The sequence below is a fragment of the Lytechinus variegatus genome, chromosome 6 (assembly GCF_018143015.1).
Source record: "Lytechinus variegatus isolate NC3 chromosome 6, Lvar_3.0, whole genome shotgun sequence".
Lineage (NCBI taxonomy): Eukaryota > Metazoa > Echinodermata > Echinoidea > Temnopleuroida > Toxopneustidae > Lytechinus > Lytechinus variegatus.
In genome coordinates this window covers 32986755-33014319 of record NC_054745.1, presented here as the reverse complement: position 1 = coordinate 33014319, position 27565 = coordinate 32986755, and the positions used below count along the sequence as shown (strand labels likewise).

Genomic DNA, 27565 nt, shown 5'->3' with positions numbered 1-27565 from the left:
TTCCCTTTCCCTTCCTGCTGGATCTACCCATTTGTCAGCCAAGGGATTCCCCCTACCCCTCATTTCACAAATTTGCTGACCTCCTTGATATTTATCCTTATTTTATTTTATTGATTTATCATTTGTTTTCTTTATTTTTTTCATTCATTTATTTTTCATATTTTTTCGTGGGGGTGGGGGTCTTTGCCGTGTATGTTGTATTCGTTAAATTTATTCTTTTTTTTCCTAACTTATACTTCCCATCCATACATGGAAGGCAAGTTGCACGGGATTCATTCTGATCAGTTGCTCTCCAGATCAAGCAGGGGGGGGGGGGCAGGGGCAGCAGTCTGCCCCCAACGAGCCACAACCCATGCAAAAGACGTATCCCTGCCCCTGACGAGCTTGAAAGACCTTCCCCCCTGACGAGCTTGATTCCTTTTTTTTTTGCTTATCATTTTTTTTGGTACGAAATCGTTTATTTGTGATTGCAGACCCTTTTTTGTTTGTTTTCTTGTCAAATTATTGGGCGGGCGGTTTCGCCCCCTCCCCCCCCCCCCCTGTGGAAAATCCTTGGTACGCCACTTGCGTCACCCTGTTCTATAAGTTTAAAGGATTTTTGCAGTTGATGGTCGACCGTCGAATCACGTATTCAATAGTTTATACTGTAAGTATAAATAAAAGATAATACATATCTGGCAAAGGCATGTAGTTGAGGTTGTTGGTGAAGGGAATCCTATGACCATCCGGTAGAAGAAGTATGGTGAAGAAGGTAGTTGTGAGAGGAAAACAGCAAGACATGGTGTAAAAATGTTAAATTGGTGTAGAGTATTTGGAATACCATGGAAATTATTTGATACAAATGTATGAAGTCCTTTGAGAGTCGACCGATCACCGACCTTTCATACGTTAAAATGACCTAAAGGTCACCTTCATTCTTTGAAACCCTTATGTACATTCCATTTTCAATAAACCTTAATTTGATACCAAACATGATATTTGTATTATTTACACTAGATAAGTTATAATTAAGATATTGGCCAATGTAAAAAAAGATGGTGTGGCTAATAACGTCAGAAAATGACGTTGCCCAAGGTTGCCAAAGTAGCCAAGCTTCGTCAGATTCTTAATCTGCACATCCTCAACTTCACTGCATGCTACAATCCTGATGTAAAAATTGATGGAAACGGTATATTCTTAAATGAATGGTGGGAAAAAAGCATTAGATTGATCAACGATTTCATAGATGAGAATTGATTTTTGGGGGAAAAAGAGGAGTGTGAAAAAAAATATTTTCAATTAGAATTCAGATTCTTCATTATCATGCCTTATGTCTGATCATTAAATAAACAAATATAAAGCTCAGGTAAATACGTATAATATGAAATCGAATGAACCATTTTGCCCTGCATATATCTCACATTTACTGAAGGACAAAAAAAAGGATGTAGACATGTATATTATATCATGTTAAAAGAAATTGATGATAACTTGATTAAATTGTGTAATAGATGGCATGTCAATGGTATTTCGATGAACACCGGAGGTATGAACATAGTTTTAACAAAATTTTAACAAAATTTTCAACAAAATAGTTATATGAACGAGCCAGTTACATCCAAATGAGAGAGTCGATGATGTCACTCACTCACTATTTCTTTTGTTTTTTTATTCTTTGAATTATACAATATTTCAATTTTTACGAATTTGACGATTAGGACCCCCTTGCCTGAAGCACAAAATGTTAAAATAATGGAATTCCACGTGTTCAGGGAGGAATGAAACGTCATTTTACATGACAATGATGAGAAAATAAAAATATTTCATATTTCATATAATAAAATACATAAGAAATAGTGAGTGAGTGATGTCATCAACTCTCTCATTTGGATGTAACTGGCTCGTTCATATAACTATTTTGTTGAAAATAAGGGAAACTTTAAAATGCCATAACTTTCTTATTTTACATCCGATTTTGATGAAATTTTCAGTGTATGCTTTTTTATTTTTTCTCTTTTTATTCAAATCAAGTTTTTGTTGGGGTGGACTTGTCCTTTAATGTGTACTCGATTCGTTTGAATAACAACTTTCTGATCCATGTCATAGTACACCATGTAGGCTTAAGGCTTCTCATGACACTTCCACTCCAGCGGCCAGAGTTCCGGGGCCAGAAGGGCATGCTGCGATGAGCATTCGTACGTACGTACGTGAAAACACGGGATCTTGTCATCTCACAGCTTGCGAATGGCACGTATGTTGTCGCACGCGTTTATCTCGACATGTCGCTGTATAACATTACATGTGGTATTACAATAATATTGCAAACGAACCGCAGATCTTATGTTAACGAACTCGAGGTTGCAAAAAGTGTATATCATCAGCCAGACTGCAGGGCCTTGTGCTATCATGAGGAAATAAGCAAGATTTATTCTAACCCTCTCGTGACTGAATTAATGAAAAATCTGAAAAATCTCATCAAATCAGAGACTTTCTTTGTCAAAGAATTTCACCACTTCATCTTCAGGTAAAGTCAATATAGTATTGCATCATAGGAAAGAGTAATTTCAACCCTTTTAAGATGGTCATTACTTGTTAAAAAATAAATGAATTTTATGTCTGAAAAGATATCTCAAAAAGGATGATCCCCTTTGTTTTCTCTTGCAAATCCTTTTTTATTTGAGCCCAAATGATAAATATATCTTCGTTAAGCTCATTCTCTGTACTTCCTCACAAAGTCAATCTAGATATTGAGGGTTAGGATCTAGTTTTTCACATCGAGATACAAGACTAGATTTCTGAAATTTCTGAGTAGCATTAAATCCAGAGTTCTGACTTGCTGGATAATGTTTTAGAAACAGCATGCTCAGGCAATTGGAAAATATGACCTTGGAGAGGCCCAATCATGAAAACCGTTGGAATTGGGGTAAGTGCACTGCAAGAACATCGGTCATGATTTAACACCAGCCCAAAATATTATTCAGAGAAGTGTTACACTACACCAGTTTTGTTTCGGTCTAACACCATGAGAATTAAAACAGCATCCAAACTTGTGTTTATCTTCTCTGGTTTGGACATATATAGAATCTGGGCTGGTGTTAAATCAACACAGGACTTTTTGCAGTGTATGTGGTTTCTTGGACCAATCAGAGCCAAGTATTCTTATTTTCCAGCTACTGAATCATGTACTTGGCTTATGAAAAGGTTGACATTCATCAATTAAAAACAAGTGTTCTGATGCAAACTTTATCATATTAAAACTTAGATCTTCAGCGTTTTCGTGATCTAAAAATCATTTGGGCTAAACAAAGTGTAAAAATGATAAATATTGACAGGCAAAAATAATTATTTTGTATAATTTCTTCGATCAAAGATTTCACAAACATCACATTAAAAAAATTAATCCAAACACATGTCCTAAAAGAATAATTCTTGATGTATGAAAGGATACTAAACTCGTGAAATTCTATGCGCATTTAGGGCAGCAATTACCGAATCAAAATAGATAATTTGGTGCGGATCCAGCTCATTCAATATGCAAATATTTCTGGTCACGAATATCACTGGAATAATTAAAAGTACTTTTTGAGGACCTGGCAACTGACTGTTCTCATCATCGATATACTTGATTTTTAAGACATATCATGGCATGTCAATTCTTCATCATTAACAACAAAATATTTTTATTTTTTTAGATACTTTTCTTATTATAATTCATGTTTATTATCATTTGTCGCATTTTTAGGTCTATCCTCAATTATAATGGAGGCATTACCAGATTTACAGCAGGTGGAGATTGTACGTCTTGCCAAAGACGTACTTCCTGGTCATTACATAGAGCTTTGTGTAGCTTTAGGGTACTCCATAAACCATGGTGATGCAGTTCTTGCCAGCCACCAATCCAAATACAAGGAAGCTACAACGCAGGTTTTAAACGATTGGAATACGAAACAAATCGAGCGAAACCAAATACGATCAAACCTGGCACGGAAGCTAAAAGAGGCGGAGCTTGGGGAATTAGGGACGAAATTGTCCACAGGTAATAACTTTCTATTATTTCGTTATTTTTATGACCGGCGTTACGATATTTAACAAATACTTAAGAAGACCAAAGAAAATTTAATATACTATTTGTTGGCCTTTATATTTACACGTAAACAGATCATACACTAAACAAAATAATAAGTTTTCTTACATATCTTGAAGAGTCAGTTCTGATTAATCTTCAAATTATGATAAGCCAAACAATGCGAAGTAGCTGGTAAGGAGTTCCTTAACTTAAAATCCACAATGGAGGCAATGATGAAATTATGTTGAAATGCGATGGATGTGTAGAGTCACTGTAACGGGATAAAAAATGTCCATGAAGACGAAATTAATGATGATAAAAGTCAATTCAGCAATCCATGGGTTGACTAATTTGCTTTAGAACAGGCTGACGATCTCGATGAGAAATGAGAATTCCTCTTTCAAGATAAGTGCAAGCCGTTCATTGATGGTGTGCAAATCATTCCACAGATCTTAATGATGTATTCAAGGTGGATATAAGCTATGATCCGACATTAAGTCTAGCCTCAAATTCTTAGTGCTGATCAGATATGACCCTTTAGGAAACTACCAGATTTTACAAATATAGATTTCCACTATACTGGAAGCTACTTTATTGTCTATAAAAATGACATTCTGCTCCTTTCTAGAATAGTCCAATTCCACACATTCTAGAAGAACGTCATTGCAAATCATATTGTCCTTTCCTCTGCTGGGAGTTCCTATTATCTGCAATGAATCATTGTACATTACAATAATACCAGTCATTGCTCAGCAGTATTCCTAACCTTACTAAACTTAGATGTTCTGTAATATTCTTTAATTCTTCAAATTATCCTTAGAAAGAAAATAACCAAAGGAATGAATAAACATGTAATTTCTCTTTCTTATTCACGCATGAGTGAGCAAAAACAATTTGAAAAAAGGATACCAAAAACTCATTTGGCGGGGGGTATCTGGGTTTCAAAAAGAAAACCACATTTCCGAAAAGTTCAATATCTGCTCTTTAATTTGGTACCAAAATTACAGAAAATGGTCAAGAAATAAAAAAAGTTCTGGTCATTTGAAATAAGGCTTGTATTTCCATAATTTCATGAGATAAACGTGTTTTCACCGGTTTCCTACAAAAGCTTTCGCATCGTGAACAAAAGATTTAATGCATGGCTGATCGTCAACAAAACAGAGTGTCGAGAGAGTTTGAAAGCCAGCCTGGAGAACCTCTTCATTTTATGAAATTATTGAAATTCAAGCCTTATTTCAAATGACCAGAACTTTGTTATTTCGTGACCATTTTCTGTAATTTAGGTATCAAATTAAAGAGGAGATATTGAACTTTTCAAAAATGTGGTTTTCTTTTTGAAACCCAGATACCCCCGCCAAATGATTTTTTTGATATCCTTTCTTCAAATTGCATTTGCTCACTCATGCGTGAATGAAAATTAATCTAAGTAATATCAGATGAAAAGGAGATTCTAAGCTTTAAATTGGTGGGTCATTTGTCTATTCTATTTATGATTAAGTAATGATAAATGATCGCTAAATCTCGGTTTCGTTTTTTCTGAGACGCACTGTATAATTTGTTAAATTTTATGATGCATTGAATATTTTTATTTTCTTATAATAGTTTTTGCGGGTATTATTTTTTTGTTCCTGATGGTGTTTGTTTTTTTATTTGGTATAATGGAAATATGAACATTTAACAGTGTAGTTTGATAATGGATGAACGATTGATAGCATTGACTACAATGTACAATCGATCATGAAGATCAAGCGTATTTTTAATCGCTAAAATAGTTAAAATAATGCCTGATGTAATTTTTTGGAAGTCCCGTGCATTGTGCACAACAGGTATGGTGCATGGGTTAGCAGTATTATTACTTATTGTAGTCATTCGATAGCAGTCTTAAAGACTGGAAGCAACTGAAAAAAAATTGTGTTTTATGTACATAAAAAAACGCATCTTTAAAACTTTACTAATACCTCAGTCACATTTTACATGGGTCGTGCAGTACGGCGATTCGAAAACTGTCGTTTTAACATTTTTTCTACCAGCTACATACAGGTGGTTTGAATAACAAGTAGAGCGCCTCTGACAGTCTCGCTTGCATTACACAATTCTATGTAAAAGCAGTGCTGACTTTCAAAACGAATATGGAGTAATTCTTAAAAAAAAAAAAATGATGATAAAGCGTTCGTTGACCGAAAATGACACTTGACCTTGATCGTGTGACCGAAGACTAATGTAGTGATTCTTGATTACCCGTATGTCCAAACTTCATAACTAGACATAAACCTGCAAATTCTGGTGGAAATTCAACGGATAACCCCACCAGGGACAAAGTTTATTGACCTTGGTCATTTAACCTGAAACTGAATTGAATTTATTTGATTTTTTGTTATTCTTCATGAATACATATGCAACTGAAAAATAATAAGCATACAAAGGAGCATACAAACTCCTGAAGACGGACAGTCAACCTGTCCGAAACGTCGAGTCTCTCTACTACTCATCATCTCTACTCGCCGACTCAAGCCAGAATCTCCTCATCAGCTCTACTACTCAAGCTGTTCTCACTCAACATTCCTTCTGGTTTACAGTCCTTTTCAGGACTATTTTCAAGAAAGAATACTCTACTCTCAAATCTTCACTTTCTCGCCTATCCACTTCTTCTCTTCTTCTATCCACTGTTTCTATAACACTCCACATGGTGTACCGTAAACCACATCAGCAATTGTACATGCCACCATGCAAACCTTCAAACAACACCTACAAACAATCAGTTATCGAAAATAACAAAATGACAAAAAGATAGTAATTCAATATCAAAGAACAACAGAGAAATCAAGCTATGTTGAAAAGGGGTCAACAAAAAGAGCAATGATAATAATAATATTAACTCTTAAACATAGAATATTAAGTTACGAAGTACAATTCGAAGAAAAATACATATAAAGGAACGTTTAAAGCTAATAACAGAAAGTAGATTCTTAAGATGGTTAAAAGAGTACTCCAAAGAGCAGGACTTATATAAAATAAAGTATTCTTTGAAAAAAATATGGCAAGGTTCAATTTATAAATGTCTAATAGGTCCTACAGGTTCAGCTGTGAAAAGAAGGGCAAGGGGTGGGCGTTACATGGTGAATTAGATAAATTCATACTTTTTTGCAAAACGAAATAATTTAGTAATAAAATAATCGTGACTATTTGACCAAGCAATTTTACAATGATTTATATGAGAGTTAATCAAAGCATAATGTAAAATAATAAAATGTAAACTGGAAAGTGTCTCAAACGGTAGATAACACCTACAACCTTGGTAACATCTGAACACGATTGCTCCGGTGACAAATGCTCCCCAAAATGCGACATTTGCTCCGCGACATTTGCTCCTCCGACATTTGCTCCGCCGACATTTGCTCCGCCGACATTTGCTCCGCCGATATTTGTTCTGCCGACTCTGGCTCCACATTTAGCGACAAATTTTCCGGCGACAATTGCTCCGTTGACAAATGCTCCATCGACAGTTTCTCGGCATGTTGCTTTAAAAAAAATAAATGTAAGACCTAAATAAAATACCTGCATTGAAAATATATAGAATAATAATGATCATACACCTTTGGAGAAGAAGCTTTGCTATTTTTACAAAAAGAACAATGGGTGGTATTTTCGGCGGAGCAAATGTCGGTGGAGCAAATGTTGGGGGAGCAAATGTCGGCGGAGCAATATTCGACTGAGCAAATATTGGCAGAGCAATTGTCGCCGAAGCATGTGTCGTTCGGGTAAGATTTGTCGCCGGAGCATTTATCGCTGAATGTTGAGAAAATGTCGGCGGAGCAAATGACGGCAGAGTAACTGTCAGCGGAGCAAATGTAGCATTTCGGGGAGCATTTTCACCGGAGCAATCGTCGCCGGAGCATGTGTCATGGATTCAATTTATCAATTCATAGATATGAACACCTAAAAGTTTACACATGAAGTGCATTTTAACCCTTAAAATAAATCACAAAGTTATCTTCATAGACGATTTTACATTTTTCGAACCTAGAAATGTTCTTCCCGATGAAGTTTCTTTCTTGATTCGTGTTCACATGGGGTCCTAGAACAAATTCAGCTTGGTTGGCCAAACGGCAACTTTGGGCAACTTTGCTAATGTGCATAAATCCAAAATGGCCGCCATATAACATCTTAAAAGCTTAACTTTTTAATCCCTTGCCACAAAATGCAGAGGAATACCTGTCTTTAGGGGTTTTGGGGTGCCTAGAATCCATTCTTATTATCATTTTTACCATATAAGTTCATCGTCAGGCTAGATCCAATATGGCCGCCAGACGCCATCTTGAAAAAAAAAATTTGAACCCCTTGCCCCAGGATGATCAGTAATACCTCTTTTAGGGGTATTGGGGTGTGAAGAATCAAGTTCTGTTATCTTTTATTTGCAATATAAGGTCATCTTCAGGATAAATCCAAGATGGCCGCCAGGTCGACGCCATCTTGAGAAATTAACTTTTGTACCCTTTGCCTCAGAATGATGATCAATACAATACCTCTTTATAGGGGTTTGGGGTTGCAGAATCCATTTGTGATAATAATTTTAGTATGTAGATGCGTCTTCAAGTCTAATTCAAGATTGCCACCAGATATCATCATGGAAACTTGAGCCTTTGAATCACTAATCCCAGAGTACTATATAACAGCCATATATAACAATTCATTTCTGTAAGTTTTTTCGCTTTGTCAACAAATGGTATGCTGAATCAAGGTAAATGGCATATAATGTATAATACGATGACTGATAGGCCCAAGCTGGAAATATAACTTCTGAAGCAACTTTTTAGCATGCTGATAGGACCTCTTTGGAAGGATTTAAGCAGTTGTAAACACTTTCTCTTCACTTATTATTTATTGGTGTCTCACAATTTGTCGAACATCTGTCGCAAAGTTGTATATTTGTACCGCCTTTAAACATAACATTTCTAATTTGACAAATTAGGGAAGCTAATTTGATAATTCTTATTCCAACTCGCCCTTAAGGTATTCAGGGACATGCTCCTCGCGGCCTTCATCATCCTGATCTAAACTTTTCCTCGACATCCTCCATCTCGACACTTTCGTCATTTCCAGCTTTGACATTGTGACTGACGGTGTATGTATTGCAGCATTCCACTTTACCAGAACTGTTATAGAATGTCGAAAAGGACAACTGCTCTTTGTGGCATCCACATAACTATCTCAGTGCTGCATTTCTTAACCTGTGACGAACACTGACAGCGAATGACATTGATCAGTTCAGGCGGAGTAGGGTCACATTGAAAAATGACAGAACGGGATTTCATCTCAGATCTCCCATCCAAAGTGAGCTATATCCGCCGGCTCATCTAGGGGCTGATACAGATTTACAGCTATCAAATGAGATCAAAGCACATGCATTAACCCCGGCAGCAACAGGTTATGAGATGTTGGAAGCAGGGCCATTACTTTCGGATTCTTTCTTTTCTTGATGAAGATGGCGCAGCGAGCTGACACCTTCTTTCCAAGTACATTAACCAAACATGGACAACCCCCGGCAATTAGTAGCTTGTTAAGTGCATTTATCTTGCCTTTGCCGTATGCATGATTTCGTGTCGCATCCATGAACTGAGGGCATGAACATGCAAACAGTTTGGTCCCATGTCAATACAGGTTGCATTGACATCCAGTATCGCATACATTCGTAATTCCGAAGGTTTGTTAGTCCGAAAACGAAATGAGGTTCGTGATTCCGAAGGTTCGTTAATCCGAAAACGAAATGAGGTTCGTAATTCCGAAGGTTCGTTAGTCCGAAAACTAATGATTAACGAACCTTATTTCGTTTTCGGACTAACAAACCTTCGGAACAACGAACCTTATTTCGTTTTCGGATTGACGAACCTTCGGAACATCGAACCTTATTTAGTTTTCGGATTATTTAATCTTCGGAATAACTAACCTTCGGAATTACGAACTTTCGGAATTACGAACTTTCGGAATTACAAAGTGTAACCTCCAGTACTATACCACTTCATCGCTTCATTTGTACCTGGCACTATAGCTCCGCCTGGTAAACCCAATAGACCAAGCAGACAAAAACGTCTGTGTCGTCGCTATAAGCTCACGAACCACATTCTGCCCACAGCTTGCTGTGATATGTACCTCATCAGGAGCAAACACACCACCATCTAGCGCCTCCAATGTTGTATGCTGCTACCCTAGACCATGGACCTATAGGTCCATGCCTAGACTCAAGGTACTAAATTACACGCTTGCCATCCTCCGTTTGTTGTTCTTGCTCTTCATGATGACATATCTCGTAGTCAGATTACTGGTGATGGAGAACTTATAGTCTATAGTAACTTCAGCACCCCTTTGCATTCTCTCATACGGTCCTTGGCAGGGATGCCTTTGTACAAGTCGAAAAGAACACTCTTCTTTTTCCAAATGTATAGTGACTCAAACGTCCTTGGAATTAGGTGTGACCAGATCTAAGGGAGGGGCAACATGGGGAAATAATAAAAGAGTCGAGATGGAGAATGTCAAGGGAGAGCGTTTTTTTAGCCTAGTTTAGATTAGTATAGTAAAGGTAACGAGAAAGATGATGTCCTTGAATACCTTGATGACTAGTGAAAATCGAGAAAACCTCTCGAGCTTGCTTGCACTTATTCGAGAAAAATTCAGCACACCACTAAAACATTTCAAAGTGAGCAATTACATATTTACAATCAGGGATAAGTGGTCATAAGCTCAAGTTTTCAAGATGACAGCTGGCGGTCATCTTGAATTAGACCTCGACATACTGAAAAAAATCTTATAAAAATGGTAAAAGTTATAACATAAATTCGTTCTACACACCCCAACACCTCTAAAACGAGGTATTACTCATCATTCTGGGGCAAAGGATCCAAAAGTTAATTTCTCAAAATGGCGTCCACCTGGTGGCCATCTTGGATTCAATCAAAAGATTACCTTACAAGAGTCAGTATGATCAAAAAGGTTTAAGAACAATTAAAATAGAATAAAATAACATAGGTCTGATAACACTTCATCTTAACTTAGAATATCGAAATCAGCTGTTTAAATAAATAGTGAACTCGTGCAAGGGTAAATATGGTCATTCATTAGGCATAAAATTGTTCCTTAGTTCATTTGTCCATGAAATAAGTGAGTTTACAACCACCCCAGAGCGCAAACTTGCCGGCAATTCATCCCAGTAACGGGGAAAAGAATTGATGGCTGATAGGTGAAGTCGATTTTTTCGCGCTCGGAGGTGGTTGAACTTCACGACCTCCAAATGCCGACTGTTAATCACAACGGAACATCTAACTGCATCACAACGTACAATACCATACTGTACAAAGCCTTGACAACATAAATTAGTAATGAAAATTGCGTTTGCGTTTATTACTACTTACTTCTTGAAACGGAAAAGATTCATCATAAATACTAATACATTCAGAAAAAAAGCAACCGTAACTCACGTTTGGGTCATTTGATTTCTAATTTCATCTGACATTCTGAAATCCTTTGCTGAATTCCATTGTATTCTTATCCTAATGTTTTTTTTTTCATTTAATCTTCAAAAGACAAACAGCAAATACAGCAAAATGATCTTTTAAAACTGCTAAAATTACATATTTTAATTTTTTTAATGACATCATTTGTAAGAATTACATATTATAACAAATAAATATAATGATAGGTCAGTCGGGCAGGGTAATGAATTAATGGGTACATAAAAAGACATACCAGCAAATTCAAAAAGTGATTAGCAAGATGTGGCATGTAATAAAATGATAAATAACATCTCCTTTTATGCATTTATTTTACGAGTATATGCAATGAAAAACTGAATTAGGTAATACAAATATGCTTGTACAGACTGGTCAGGTGGCCTATTAAATAAATCTATCATTTTATTCTTCCAACTAATGTTCTCTATTTCAATAAATACAATCTCAAGTACTCTTCTTATATCTTAATCAGTTTTATGCTTGTAAAACAGGTCTTCTCCTACAAAAGCACCAACTCCCACCCCTTTCCATTTTTGATCTGATATTATATGTAACTTAAGCAGCTAAGTGAAATCCTTGAATATTGCACACGCAAAAAAAGTTTTCTTTCAAACTCAAACTATACAAAAAAGTAGAGAAATCATCAATTATTATACATCATGGAGAAGGTAGATGAATTCATGGAATATTAAGAAGAAAGTACTATTGAGGTCATTTGGCGAGTAAAAGACTGGTCTATTCCAAAACTCCCATCTCTAATCATATGTGATTAAATCTGAAAAACTATACTCAAATTAACATTACATGATTGATTGCATAGACAATATACTCAACAATCCGCTAAAAGTCCAGTATTAAAAGAAATTTTTGACTGGAGGCCGCAGCTAAAAATAAATTGATAGTGATTATCCAACGCTTCAAGACTGACAGTCATGTGATTACTCTCTTTCAAACAGTGAATGTAAGTAATGCTATATTACGTCCCTCAATGCAGCATGAAACACCAACTTTCTCTTTTTTCCTCGAAGCTACATTCAGTAGGTCCATATTGTGCTTTTGGTGATCCTCTACTTTCACCTTTCCTGAACCTTTGAGTTTATTTTTATCAGGGCATACTTAGATTCATACGAGGTGAATTTCACGATGATAGCACGAGGACGAGAATCTCTTTCGGCGTAGCATCCGAGTATGATTGACGATCAGCCTGCTGATCCCTAGCATCACATCACGCAGTATGTTCACTGAAGCTTGATTACTCTCACACTCTAAAAAATGAAGTGCTGATTTAAGCACTTCATTGGCTTATAGAGTGACTGCACTTTGAGTGCTGATTAAATCATTCATATTTCAACTAGAAAATCGGAACTCAATATGCAGTCACTATACAAGCCAATTAGGTGCTAAATTAACACTTCATTTTTGTCTCACCTGCAAATCAGAGTGAGACTGAAATGACAGCATGACTTAAAAAATTAAATAGACCTAGTTCATGAAACTTGGCCAAAAGGTTAATCAATTAAATTCCTTGCTTGAGTTACAGGTCATATGATCTAGGTCAACGGTCATTTGGGGTCAACGAACTTACACCATGTTGTGGAATCAACATCAAAATCTTAACATACGTTTAAGCTTTTAAAATGTCAGCATAACTTTGAAAATATATACCTAGTTCATGAAACTTGGGAATAAGTATTACTAAACATCTTGCTTGGGTTTCAAGTCACAAGACTACGGTCAAAGGTCATTTAGGGTCAATGAGCTTTGGCCAAGTTGGGGGTATCTGTTGAATTACAATCATAACTTTAACATTTTATGGATTGCATTCATGAAACTTAGACATACAAGTAATCTTACAAGTTTATCTCGAAACATCCTAAGGTCGAAGGTCATTTAAGGTCAATGCACTTTGGACAAGTTGGGGGTATCTGTTGAATTATGATCATAACCTTGAAAGTACATTGGTCTAGTTCATCAATTTTGTACATAGGAGTAGAATCACTGAACATCATGTGCGAATGCCAGGTCACATGACCAGGGTCAAAGGTCAATGGACTTTGGCCATGTTTGTGGGCATCTGTTGAATCAACATCATAACTTTGAAAGTTTATAGATCTGATTCATGAAACTTAGGCATAGGAGTAATCAAGCATTGCTTAAAATACTGTGCGAATTTCAGGTCAAATGAGCAAGGTCAAAGGTCTTTGGCCATTTTGGGGGTATTTGTTGAATAATCATTATAACTTTGAAAGTGTAAGGATCTAGTCCATAAAACTTGGACATAAAGAGTAATCACGTATCACTGATTATCTCATGCGAGTTTCAGGTCACATGATCAAAGTCAAAAGTCATTTAATGTCGATGAACTTTGGCAATTTTTGAGGTAATTATTCGATTGCAGTCATTACGTTCAAAGTTTATAGATATAATTTATAAAATGTGGATAAAGTGGCAACCAAGTATCACTGACAAGTCTTAGGTCCCATATTCAAGAACGAATGTCATTTATTAGTAATGAACGTAGTATTGTACCATATGAATGGTGTTTTTGTGAATAAGCATTTTATAGTAGAATTCAAAGTCAGCTCTGCTACTATATGAAATCGCTCGATGCCAGTGAGACTGCCAGAGGCGCTAAACTTGTCGAGATTATGTGTGTCCAAGTTTCATGATCTAGATCCATATACTTTCAGAGTTATGACATTTTAGCTCTTAACCTTAGTATAGATTTTGTTTTGATTCCCCTAGCATCATCTAAATTTAATGAACCTAAATGACCTTTGAACCTTGGTCATGTGACCTGAAACTAATGAATTATGTTCAGTGACACTTGATTAATCTTAGGTTCAAGTTTCATGAACCCGATCCATAAACCGTACAAAAAATGCAATATAAACATTTACATTATATAGCGTCCTTTATAATGACCCTATCACAACACTTCACAAATGAGAATAAAAATAAAGAAAAAAATACATACATAAATCAATAACAAATAACTTAACTAATACAAAGAATGTTTTAACGACCGCTGAAATGCATCTAGGTTCCAAAGGCGTGGCGCTGCAGCAGCAAACAATCGGTCAACTGAGGAGGTAGCAGTCTTGGTCTTGCCAACAGAGTGGTATCGTTGCCCGATCGTAGTCCACGCCTTTCACTCGGGTACGAAGAAATTAGGTCATTGAAATAGGACGGATGACGGTTATGGAGGCATTTGGAGGAAATAATGAGGATTTGTATGTGACACGCTTATGGACAGGAAAATCAGGGTACTAATGGATGATTTGTCTTTCCGTTCCGATCATCAAAGAGCAAAAACAGAAATCAGCCCCGTGGTTCAGTCTTGGAAAACACAAGAACGAAATCACAACGATAAAAAAGTGTTATGCTGTCGTTTTTGTAAATCAAAAACAGAAAATTGAAATCAGAAATACTTTTGGGATTTTTCTGATTTCTCAATCTAGATTAGTGTTTTTATATATCAAAAACAAAATCACAACACGCTTTCCGCTCCGTGATTCTGTTTGGAAAATCGCAGACAGCGAAAACGAAATCGGAAACTCGCTTTCCACTTCCTGCTCTGCTCTTTTGTCTTTCGCACAGCAAACAGCCATATCGAAATACGGTTTCCGCTCATCTCTTATAGTCCAGTCAATATAGGGATTGACCCACCACTAATTGCAACACTTGATATTCAACTGCAATGCTTTCCAGGAAGGTCCCCTAAACAACATACTACAAGTCCCAACAAATCCAAGCAGTGGAAATTTATGAAATTTGTATATTATGCAAATTAGCCATAAAAAGTCTGAAAAATAAGGAAAATAGTCCAAAATTTGCAAATTAAGTGTCCAAAACAATTTAATTTGAGCGAAAAATCATGATAAATAACTTAAATCAATGTTTTCAATCAAAAATGCAATCAAATCTACCTCATTTGCAAAATATCCAAATAAGCATCCTTATATGGAAAAAATGTCTTGACATTGTGATAATTCTCTCATTGACTGCTTGAAAATTTCAATAATGTTGAAGTTACTATGCTGCAACCGCGTAGCCAGGATTTCATTTTGGAAGGGGCGGTAAATGCACGCGAAGCGTGCCAACACTTACAGAGTGCGCGAAGCGCGCTCCCTAGGGGGTGGGTACAGGGGGGGGGGAGTTTCCTCCTCCCGTGCAAAGTTCGAAGCTTTCGAGGTTTCATGCATTACAATGAAAAGGAGCCGTCTCTCATGTCTCTAGTATATCAGCTCCAATTCAGTTGACTATATTGTGATTTTGAACTTTGTTTTAAAATTTATTGTGAACGCACAAAAAGGGAATAAAATGGAAGAAAATCAAAAAAATAATAACCCCGCGCGAAGCGTGGTAGCTAGAGCGTTTTGTTATTTTTTTTTTTGGCCATGAAAAGGATCCCGAGAAAAGGGTGTTCTCAAAAACATAATTATTGAATACTTCCCTTGGAAAGGTCAGATTTTATTACAAACAATTTAGCGACAGTGCATATCTTTAACTCGCAAAACAGAGGAGAAAAAGTGTATATGCCGGGCGGAAGATATTCCTCCCCGTGAAGAGCAATATAATTCTGAAATTTCAAGGGGCGGACGTTTCATCGAATACAGATATCTCCAATACCCCCCATCGGCTGTAATTCACTTGATTTTCTAGGATTATTGAACTTCATTACAAGAAAAATAGTGCGCAAAAAGTTGAAATTTCTGTGATTCATTGAAATTGAATAAAGAAAAAGGATGCCTTATTTCTTTGACTTATCCTGAAGCGCTTCATTTTGAATTATAAAGAAACTTACGTGTCATTTAAAATTTCAAACGGAGGGCGCAAAACAGGACAGGAGATGAACGTGCAGGGAAATGACATGAAGTTTAATAGAATTTGATAAAAGATATTGTACTTTATTATTTAATACGAAAATAATTTTATACATTCCTCTTTTTAAATTAGGAACCTGTTTGCCCTAAAATTATGGTTGTTAAGTAATGAGCTGAAAAGCGGAGAAGTTTACTTTATGAAGGTGATGGCAGAAATTGATAAAAAGACTACCCGCTCAGAGTCGACCCGAACAAGGGCGCTGTTTCATCAATATTCTTGTCTGACAAGTTGTCAGATCTGACATCTTTCCTTGATTATGATTGGCTGACAGTCACTGTTACTATACATGTAGTAACTGTCGGATAAAATGGGACTTGTCGGATAAAACGTCTGACAATCCTTTCATGAAATGCTCCCCAGAAGTTGCGCGATCAATAAAAAAGATTACTTCATATACTTCGGCCTAACCTTACTCTAATTCCATGCCGCAATGCATACATTTGAACTTTAACTGTCAAGAAACACGTATAGCTGAGATGGAAAAGCAGGGTTTAGAAAAAGGGTGAGGGAAACAATTAAGATCTTGAATACTGTCATTTAACCGCGCGCAGCGCAGAAGCAAAATTCATATATAAATTTAGAGCAAGAGTGAGAGAGTTTCACTTTTGAGAAAAAAATAAAGAAAGAAAAGAAGAAAAAAAACACAAAGCTACCTTTCTTCCCTTTCCTCCCTTCCCTTTTTCCCTTTCTTCTCTCTTTTTTCACTTTTTTTCTTTTTGGCTACGCCTATCACTAAGGACGTTGAATACATTCATATTAAGCTTAGTGTCTGAAGTGTCATTTGCATATTATGCAAATAAGTATCTAACATGTAATTAATATTTAAGAAAACACACTGGTGATACATTCCTAAAAAATTGCAAGTAGATTATCTATTGAAATTGGAATATGGCAATGGCTTACATGAAGTAAACACCATGTTAAAAGTCATTAAATAGACAAGTATAGGAAAATCACAAAATTTGTATTTTATGCAAATTACCCATAATAATTTGCAAATGAGGAAAATAATAAAAAAATTCGAAATCAAGTGCGGAAAACAATATAAATTGAACGGAAGCTCATGGTAATCTTTACTAATTTATTAATTCTTCAAATAAAAAATTGAAAATAAATCTAAATCATGTGCATATATAATTATGAGCATCCTTGTATGAAAAAAACCCCAGACATTTTGATTTTTCTCACAAAAACAGTTAAACCCCCATTCAACAAAAAGCAAGACCTCTAAAGACTGCTGTAAGACCATAAAACTTGCTTGATCTTTCAAGGGTCTTTCAACGAACTTTCAAAGATCTTCGATGTCTTTAACGATTCCTGATAGATCTTTCAAAAGTCTTTATGTCCCTCGTGAGTCCAAAACTTTTTGAAACGGTTCAAAACGGTATTTCAGTGGTCTTACAGGAAAATTGTTTTTTGATGATTTTTTCAGTTGTCTTTCAATGAACTTTTAAAGTTCTTATTAGTCTTTTTATGATCTTTCGGCAGTCTCTCAAGATTTTTTCGGAGATTACTGTAAGACTCATGAGAGATCATTGAAAGATCATCAAATGATAATTGAAAGACCAGGCAAAGTCTATGGAAAGAATTTAGAAAGATCACTTGATGCATAAACCATTGAAAGATCACTTGATGCATAAACCGTTGAAAAACCATTGAAAGATCTCTATAGGACAGGTGTTTTTTAGAGTTCTTTAAGGGGTCTTTTTGAGCCAATTCACATCAGAGATGACAAATTTCAATGATCTTGGAGACTGCTGTATAAGACCTTGCCAATTTTTGGTCTTTGAAAGGTCCTTCAAAGGTCTCCCCTCTCTGGATCTAGATCAATATATGATCACTAAAGTACATTAATTATCAGCTTAATATCTGAATTGAATGTACATGTTATGCAAATAGGCATCCGGCATGTTATAAATATTCAAGGAAACTTATTATTTGTGTTATTTTCGTGTTTCGTGTTATTTTCCTCTAAAATTCCACGTAGATTATGTAACCTTGATGACCTTGTTTGGATGATATTGACTTTTTTCATGAGCAGTTACTACCGGAGCAGATATCCCACTCATATTGTGCAATGATAAGTCAGTTCTACATTGGTCCCACTGTTTGAATGCTTCATATTTCTATCCAAGTCTTGCTCTTTCCTTGACTTGGAAGAGTCCTTCCATTTCTTGCTGGTATAGTCCAGGCTATCATGCTCCTTGATTTTCAAGTGATCAGCACAAGATGTCACACACAGTACAAATAAAAGCTCGTTAGCTTCGAATATTTGGTCCTTGTAACAAACCACTTGTCTTGGTGGTGAATATGAGTACTTGCTTGAATCACGAGATCTCTGGGCATGGTTTATAAGAGTACCAATAAGAATTTGCCCATACGAGCGACATGAAAGCCATTCATAAAGTCATGAAAAAGGCTTAAAGTGTATATAGACATCTTTTCCAGATACAGGAATCATGATTAGTCTTTCTTGCTGAATCAAGTTGCTGCTTCAGAATGAAGCATCCATTTTCTGTTCTTTCCTCTTTGATGAATCTCCTAAGGATGGCAACTATCTCCAAACATTGTAGCTATTCTAAGCAAATCGTATGCAAATAATATCAATTTCCTGATATTTATGGCAAATGGAAATTCCTCAGTGAGACAATGAACAACCAAGTAGACGTTAACAGATGAAGGACTAAGCCAGATTATTGTCTTTCCAACAAGAGGACACAACATAACGGAACACCCTTAACATCACCATCAAATACCAACATTGATTAAACAGTGTGTACCCATTTGTGTTACTCATTGGTATACTGTGAGGGTATACAGAGGAGTAAACCTTTCAGAAATTATGGTACGACTAAGGATGTTAGTCTGGAGGAATGCTGACATTTAGAGTGCCATGCAGATGTACTTTGGACAATCACACAACTCTCTGTAATGAAATCCGACAAGTCGAGCATAGGAGACTGAATGTCAATCAAGAGGACTTTGACGAGAACGGAACCATTACCCATGTCTTCTTCCGACACAAGATGCCTCAATTAGACACTGGACATAAGTTGTGTCGTAAGAACAGTTTTATAGGAAGGCTTGCACATGTTGAGCTCCTAAAGCATTAGTAAGGTGAAGCTCAGAATTGCTACACTAGGACCACAGAATGGTTTGTAGATAAGCCTATAATACACAGTTTGTTGACCAGATTGGCAATGATCCCGGCAATGATCCAGGCTGTAGCAACTAAAATATTGGAAGCCCTTAATATCATGCGCTATGACTAGACTGGAAGACAAGCGGGTGTAGAATCAATCTTGTTAGAAAAATATGTACAGTGCCGGCCGCAGGAAACGTCACGCCCGAGCACGCAAACACCCTAGGGGGCTTTCGGGTCTAACCGAGGGTATTCAAGGGGAGCAGACTAGGGCATTTAGACGGACCCGCGGTTTCCTGCGTGCTATGTAAAATTGGCCGTGCCCGCACTTACCCTAGGAAATCCTAGGGTACGTACATTGCATTATGTTTACATGTGCATGTACTTCGATTATCTTGTGATAGACCATTATGTTTTTAAACTAGCGTGATCGGGATCTATTGTAGGTTGAATTTTTGATTTAAGATGTTTTTTGTTTTCTTTCATCCTTTCTTTCATTCTTTAATTTCTGTTTTCCCTTTTAGTGTAGTGTTATCTTGTCCCTTTCTTTATTTTCCGATTTAGAGTTTGGCTCATTCCTTTCTACCTTCATTTTCTTTGCCTTTAATCATCTTAACTCATTTCTCTAATCATGCTAATGCATTTGTATATCGGGGAAATTGTTCTTTCTTACATCATAAAAAGTAGACGCGCAAAAAGCGAACACTAGCAAAACAGGTTGTGCTCATCGATTTTTTTATTTGGTTCTTTTGTTATTGTCAATAGTCTGTGAGAGTTTTGATCCCCGTCCACACCGACCCCTCTCCTTTGATCACATCCGCTTACCAATTTATGACAGGATATTCTTTTAAATTCGGTTCAAATCGGGTCTCTAAAACCCCCACCCTGTAAAAAATGTTGCAGATTTAACAAGTTTGTCTTTTTGCTAAAACATCTTATTACATTATCTGCTCTTGATTGCGGTGTTAGTAACATCGGTAGATACTCGGATTGGGAAGATAATAATAATTAACATAATCAAAGTAAAGATTACTTGTCCAACGCATTTATTACGCGCATTTTATACAAAATTATAGATGGGTTTAAAACGAATATTAATATCTTTGATACACTTATATGATGATCGTCGAAGTAAAGATTAACCTATTATTTTTACGAACTGTTGGATCACAACCAAATCACAAAACCAAACCACAGCTTGGTACAATACATAATTCAGTGTTATATGGAAGATAAAAATAATAATACATGAGATTTGTAAAGCGCACTTTCCATTTTGATTAGATGCTCAATGCGCTTCAGAGCAGAACAACAAAACTATTTGCATATATGTAACTATTAAAAACTTTCCTAACGCATTTAGCTTAAATGCTTAAACCCAAGCAAAAGTATGTTTTCGAAAGCTACTATGACGTATTTTATGGAATGGGTACTTAACGAGTTAATCATCACTTGCCGACAAAGCAAGAATGGAGCTATACAAACCATTCTTTTCTTTTATTAAGAATTTTAGCGGGTGCTCACGCAAACGCTAACTATCAAACCTAACTATTCTTTTCGGGGAACAAAGGAGTTAGTCGAGCCAAGTTGAAGAATAAAAGCCTGTTCCGGTTCTAGTCGAAAATCCCTTTCCCCTCTTTTTATCCCTCCCCCCCCCCCATTTATTCACTCTTTTCCTTCTTGCTCCCCTTCACCTTTTTTCTCTTTCCCTCCCTCTGCTGTCCCTGTATATTTTTTCCCTTTCCTTTTTTCCCTTTCCTTTATCCCTTCTCTTCCCTTTTCCCCTCTTCCTTTTCTGTGCCCCCTTTCACTCCTTGATTTTTTTTCTCCCCTTTATTTTCTCTTGCTTTCCCTTTCCCTTCTTTTGTAATACCCTCTCCGTTATATTGTGAAACAACAGTTTCTTGTATTCTATAGAAATGTACAAGTAGCTTAATTTAACATAGCATTATATGTTGGGAAGAGAGAAAGAATAGTTTGAGAGAGGGATTGAGAAAGAACTAAACGATAAATGAAAATATATTTGATGATGAGAGGTGCATATAAAAATGATGTCCACAGATAAACATCGGAAAAAAGATGAGAGCTAGTGGTTGAGATAAAGGTAAATCAGGGAGGGGATAAAAATGATAAAAATTAGAGAAGGGTTCCAGTATTTTGATAAGAATAGTCGTATCCTTTTCTTTCATTTTCCTTGTTTCTTTTCTTAGTCCCTTTCCCTCTCTCTTTCTCCCCTTCAGTAACTTTTATCCCCGCTATTTCATCTTTCTCAATTTTCCCTTCCTTTTTAATTTCTCACCCCTTATTCCTTCTCTTTATCCTTCGTTCTTTTGTTTGCCTTCCCTCTTTTCTTTCTATCTCACCTTCGCTTTTTTTCATCACCTCTGTTTTCTCTCTAGGTTCTTCTTCTTGTTTTAATTTCCCCTTTCCTTATCCCTTCTCCATTTTACCTTTTCCTTATTTCTTTTCTCCCCCCCCCCCCCCCCGTTCCCTCTTTCTCCTCTTAGCTCCCCCCCCCCCTATTCTCTTTCTCTCCTGTCCCCTTCTCTCAGTCCGGGCTTTTAGTTTTCTATTTCTCTTATCTCTTTTCTTCTCGTCTTCAATCCATCCCTTCCTTTTCGCCTTTTCTTTCATTTTTGCTTTCTTCTTCTCCCTTTTATCTGCATCTCGTAGATCCGCGCCTGAAAGGCATATCCGGGTATATAAAAAAGGATGGCCATGCAGGGAAAGAATAGAGTAACTAGGACGACCTCCGAAATGTAGGGTCAACATCGACAAATACCGGCTCCTTTGTCAGAAACTCATTATATCAGTTAATGAAATAACGGACACCACGGGGAGAATATTCATAGGAAATGACCATTTACGCTGGTGCCAGTGTGTAACCCAACACAATAAGTCATTCGGTGAAAAGCCTAAAATCCCAGTTATCAGCCCAAAACTTTGTAATGTAATTTTCATAACAGATTTTATCCACGATAAATGATCGAAAACTTATGCTTGGTATGAGAAAAAAATCACATGCAGTCTTGAGCGAATGTCTCAAATCAGACTTCTTCTTTCGACCAAGAATGCACTGCCGAACATCCTAGAGAAAACACCTTAGCGGGCGCTAACTGCGGGCACTCATGTCATAGGAGAGCGGACGCGGGCGTCTTCCCGCGTCCGCTCCCCTCAAATGCCCGCTACGGGCTACCGCGTTTGCCCGAGGGGGCATTGTGACGTTTCCCGCGGCCGGCACTGTATATCATATATTTTGAGAACAAATTGATTTAGAATTTAGTTATGAAAATGTTTTCCTTCTTTTTTGTTAAGAGTTGTCAATGTATGAATGCGTTGATCACAATATATGTACATTCAAACCAAGCTTTGTAATTATGGTGTAATTTGATTTGATATCGCTCTTTAATTTATGATGATAAATGTAGTATTTTACTATATTCCATTGTGTTTGATGAGAGAAGAAAACAAAATATTATTTAAAAAATACAGCGCAGTGCATGCATGTTGACCGACTGGTTGGATATTCAGTATTCAAACTGTAAAGATGGACAGTTTGACATTCACGTTCGATATAAAAATTCGTTTGAAGTTGGACCAATATTCGATATTCAATATATAAAAAAGAATAAGGGTTTTGAAGGCTAGCTAGGGGGTTTAACAGGTAAAGCGCGTGTCGGGCAACCATAAAAACACTGGCATGCCCAAGTGCGAGAAGATTTTTGGAGGACCAACTTTAGTAAATAAAATAGCATATTTTTTTTCGAGGGGCCCAACTAGGATATCCCGAGGGCCTAGACGAGGCAATCAGGTATCATAACTTGTAGAACTCGACTCGATAAACACTCGCTTGATCCGGCGCATGGGCTCAAATTAACAAAATTTAAGAAATAAAGGACTATTTAAAGGTTAACTTGAAATTTTTTTTTCAAGGGGCCTAAGGAATATCTCGACGGCCAAGCCGGGGCAACCAGGTATTCTAACTTGTAGAAATTGGCGCGGGCAATCAGATTCGTACTAGCTTGACCCGATGCATGAACATTTTTATAGGGGGCTCAAAATAACAAAATTAAAGGAATAAAAGGTTAGTTTAAGCATTAAAAAAAGTAATTTTCAAGGTGTCCCAAGGAATATCCCGACGGCCTAGCCGGGGTAACATTGCATCCTAACTTATAGAGCTTGATTCGGGCAACCAGATAATCACTAACTTGAGCCATTGCATGCACATTTAGGGGCTAAAAAATATCAAAATAAATGAACATTTTTTTAAAAGGATTTTTTTTTTTCATTGGAACCCAGGGATATCCCGACGGCTTAGCCGGGGTAACCAGGTATTCTAACTTGTAAAACTAGACTCGGGCAACCAGATAAAAATTACCATGGCCCTCCACATGCACATTTAGGGGGCTCAAATTAACAAAATTAAAGAAATAAAGGCATGCACTGTATAACGATCTAAACGTAGAGGGCGCTCTTTAATATACTTGAAAGAAAGGACAAGTCGGCTCAGAGACGAGCGAAAACCATATTCGATATGGCTGTTGGCTGTGCGAAAACCAAAATCACAGAGCAGTAAGTGGAACGCGAGTTTTCGGTTTTGTTTTCGCTCTGTGCGTTTTTCCGAACAGAATCACCGAGCAGAAAGCATATTCTTATTTTTTTTATGATATATAAAAAACACAAATATAGAATGAGAAATAAGAAAAAGCCCCAAAGTATTTCTAATTTAAATTTTCTGTTTTTGATCTAAAAGAACGAAATCACAACAAGTTTTTCTCGTTGTGATTTCGTTCTTGTGTTTTCAAAGACCGAACCGCGGTGCTCATTTCCGTTTATGCTCTGCAATGATTGGAAAGGAAAAACGAATTATCCATTAGTACCCTAATTTGGCTGCCCGGTTCTGGGCTTGTTCAAGCCGTTAAATGTTTGCCGAAGGTGTACCAACTAACATAGAGTTTGCATAGTCAATTCTTGATGTAATCACAGCTCTCACAGCATGCTGACAGGCAGCCTGAATTAAGAAATGCTTTATACGAACTATATTTGAGAGATGAAAATACAGCTAGCTTGAAAGGGATAAAACATGGCGATTCATCTTCAGTAGGTGTGATAATGTACACCTTCATGTTGTTCGATAATGCCTCACATGTGTTATGTATGCAAACTAAAAGGCTGCGGACTGCCTACTGAACCCTGTGTAACACCAACATTAAGGGGAACTGATTCTTAGAGCTTGTTCGCGATCTTCAGCTGGAAACTACGATCATGGTTCAGGTAAGAATTGAACCAGGATTTCACGCTCCCATAGATGCCGAATTCACTCGAGACACGATTCAGTAAAACGTCATGGTCGACGGAGGCAAATGCAGCAGAGAGGTCTAGAAAGAAAACAAATGTAACAAGTTTGTTGCCTATCGCTCGAAGTATGATATGATGAACCATTAAGAAAGCAGTCTCTGTACTATGGTCACGTTGGTAGGCTAACCGATTCTTTATATCCAGATAATTTGTATCCAGATAGTCCATGATTTGGGACAAAGCAGTCGTCTTGGTAATTTTAGAAACAAATTTTACATTATAGATAGGTCAATATTTTTTTTTACTTTCAAAGTCATGATGAGAATCAACAAAATACCAACAATATAGCAAAAGCTCATTGACCTTAAATAGCACCTGAAACCTTAAAAACAGGAAGTTCAGTAAAACTTGATCACCTTTTTGTTCAAGTTTATGAACTAGGTTCGTATACTTTCCAAGTTATGATGACATTTCAAAAACGTAACCTTGATTCCCCAACACGATATAAGATCAGAGACTCTAAATAGACTGTGGGATGGTCGCTAAAATTGTGACTTTCCGTGGGGCGGCAAATGCAACCACGGTCCTTGGACATGATAATATGTAAAATAATATGAGTGAATACATGCAACATGTTGCCATCGCTAAATTCTGCTCCTGACCTCAAAATTAAAATAATAATATGCGAAATCGTACCATTGATTCGACTGGAAATTCCGCCATTCACCCTATGTGTTAAGGACTCCCGCGAACGCGCGCAAGCGTGTACAATGCATGACACCTCGTTCGCGTTTATGTTTTATTCGTTGTAGAATATACGATGGCGGATAAGATGTCGTCGTCTTGGTCTTGTTTTGACAGCGAAAATGACGATTTACCACTAGCAAATGTATGCTACATGCACGTCTTACCCAAGGAAAGATGGCCAGTAAATTTCTTCAAGTAAAGAGCTAGAACAAATTTAAGCCTTTGCTGGATTCGTTGGTGTACTACCTGGGACTTCAGAATAAAAATAGCTATTCGTGCAGCAGAGCTGTTTGCGATTGACTTGCATGCAGCCCGACCAGCATTTCAGTAAGATTCGAATGGATCAAAATAAATATAGATGTACGGCGTTACTTTCAAAAGAGGGGGTACACCTCGAGTTGTTTTTTTTTTTAATGAATCACTTTTTCATGACAATCTGTTCTTCTTTCTTTCCTTTTCCAGTTTTCACTTTTTATGTCTTTTCTTAGTTCCCTTCTCCCTTTCCTCTTTTATTCCCTTTCTTTCTCCCCTTTTCTTCTTTTCCTTTTTTTTAATTTCCCGGTGAACTCCCCAAGGGGGCAGCTTGCCCCCCGGCCCCTGTAAAGCCACTGTTCCCTGGGCCGGGCTGCATGAAAGTCAATCGCAAACTTCTCTGCTGCACGAATAACTAGTTTTATTCTGAAGTCCCAGGTAGTCTACACCAACGAATCCAGTAAAGGCTTAAATTTGTTCTAGCTCTTTACTTGAAGAAATTTACTGGCCCTCTTTCCTTGGGTAAGACGTGCATGTAGCATACATTTGCTATTGGTAAATCGTCATTTTCGCTATCAAAACACGACGAAGACGACGACATCTTATCCGCCATCGTATATTCTACAACGAATAAAAACTAAACGCGAACGAGGTTACATGCATTGTACACGTTTGCGCGCGTTCGCGGGAGTCCTTAACACATGGGGTGAATGGCGGAATTTCCAGTCGAATCAATGGTACGATTTCGCATATTATTATTTTAATTTTGAGGTCAGGAGCAGAATTTAGCGATGGCAACATGTTGCATGTATTCACTCATAATATTTTACATATTATCATGTCCAAGGACCGTGGTTGCATTTGCCGCCCCACGGAAATGAAAAACTAGAGACATTTTCCTTGTCCATCCCACAGTCTAAAATGACCTTTAGTACTGATTGATGGCTATTAATATGTCCAGCTTTCATGAACTAGGCTTATCTATTTTAAAAGGTTGTGATGATATTTCATAAACTAAACCATTGGTGAAGATGTGATGTTGACTCCGCCTTCATCGCCGGCGCCGTGTCAAAAGCGACGCCTATAATAGTCTCGCTCTGCTATGCAGACGAAACAAAATGAATTAAGCGGCTGTTTTCGACTCGCTGTATTGCCACCGCGGGGGAATTTTGACTGAGGTATGAGATATCTACGGTTTCATTTTAAAACTAGATGTATGCCAATCTGAAATGTACTTTTTCATCTGGCAAGTTACAATTGAAATAAATAAATGTATAAATCCTTCAAAACGTGTCATTTATACCCTTTGGTGGCATGAAATTTTGAAATATGTTTATTGTTGGATTTCCTATTAGGTGAATACTTACAATCTGAAGATGGCATGAGCAACCAAGGGGCAGTACCCGGTGATTCAGGTAAGTTAGAAAGACTGACTGTTTCATTTCTAAGCCTTCCCTTTCGATATTCATGGACGTTCTTTTTTATGTTTAAATAATATAATGAAACTACTATCAAGTAGGTATTCATCACCATGAATATATCCCAATTCTATTTCCCCTCTACCATTTTTCTTATCCCACCTATGACTTCTCACATGATAGTGCCGGATATTTCTTCTGCAATTTTTATCTTATTTTATATCGTTTGACACTATTTGATACGCTTCCTAATTTAGAGTTTATACAGCAATAA

At 37.0% G+C, this 27565-nt stretch overlaps 1 protein-coding gene across 1 annotated transcript; it reads left to right on the top strand.

Moving 5' to 3' along the window:
• Nucleotides 1-1059: 1059 nt before the first annotated feature.
• On the top strand, nt 1060-27565 carry LOC121417727. Its single transcript, XM_041611459.1, has 4 exons — nt 1060-1168; nt 3722-4015; nt 27229-27288; nt 27549-27565. Exons 1-4 carry the CDS (start codon nt 1060-1062, stop codon nt 27563-27565), a joined length of 480 nt encoding a protein of 159 aa, XP_041467393.1.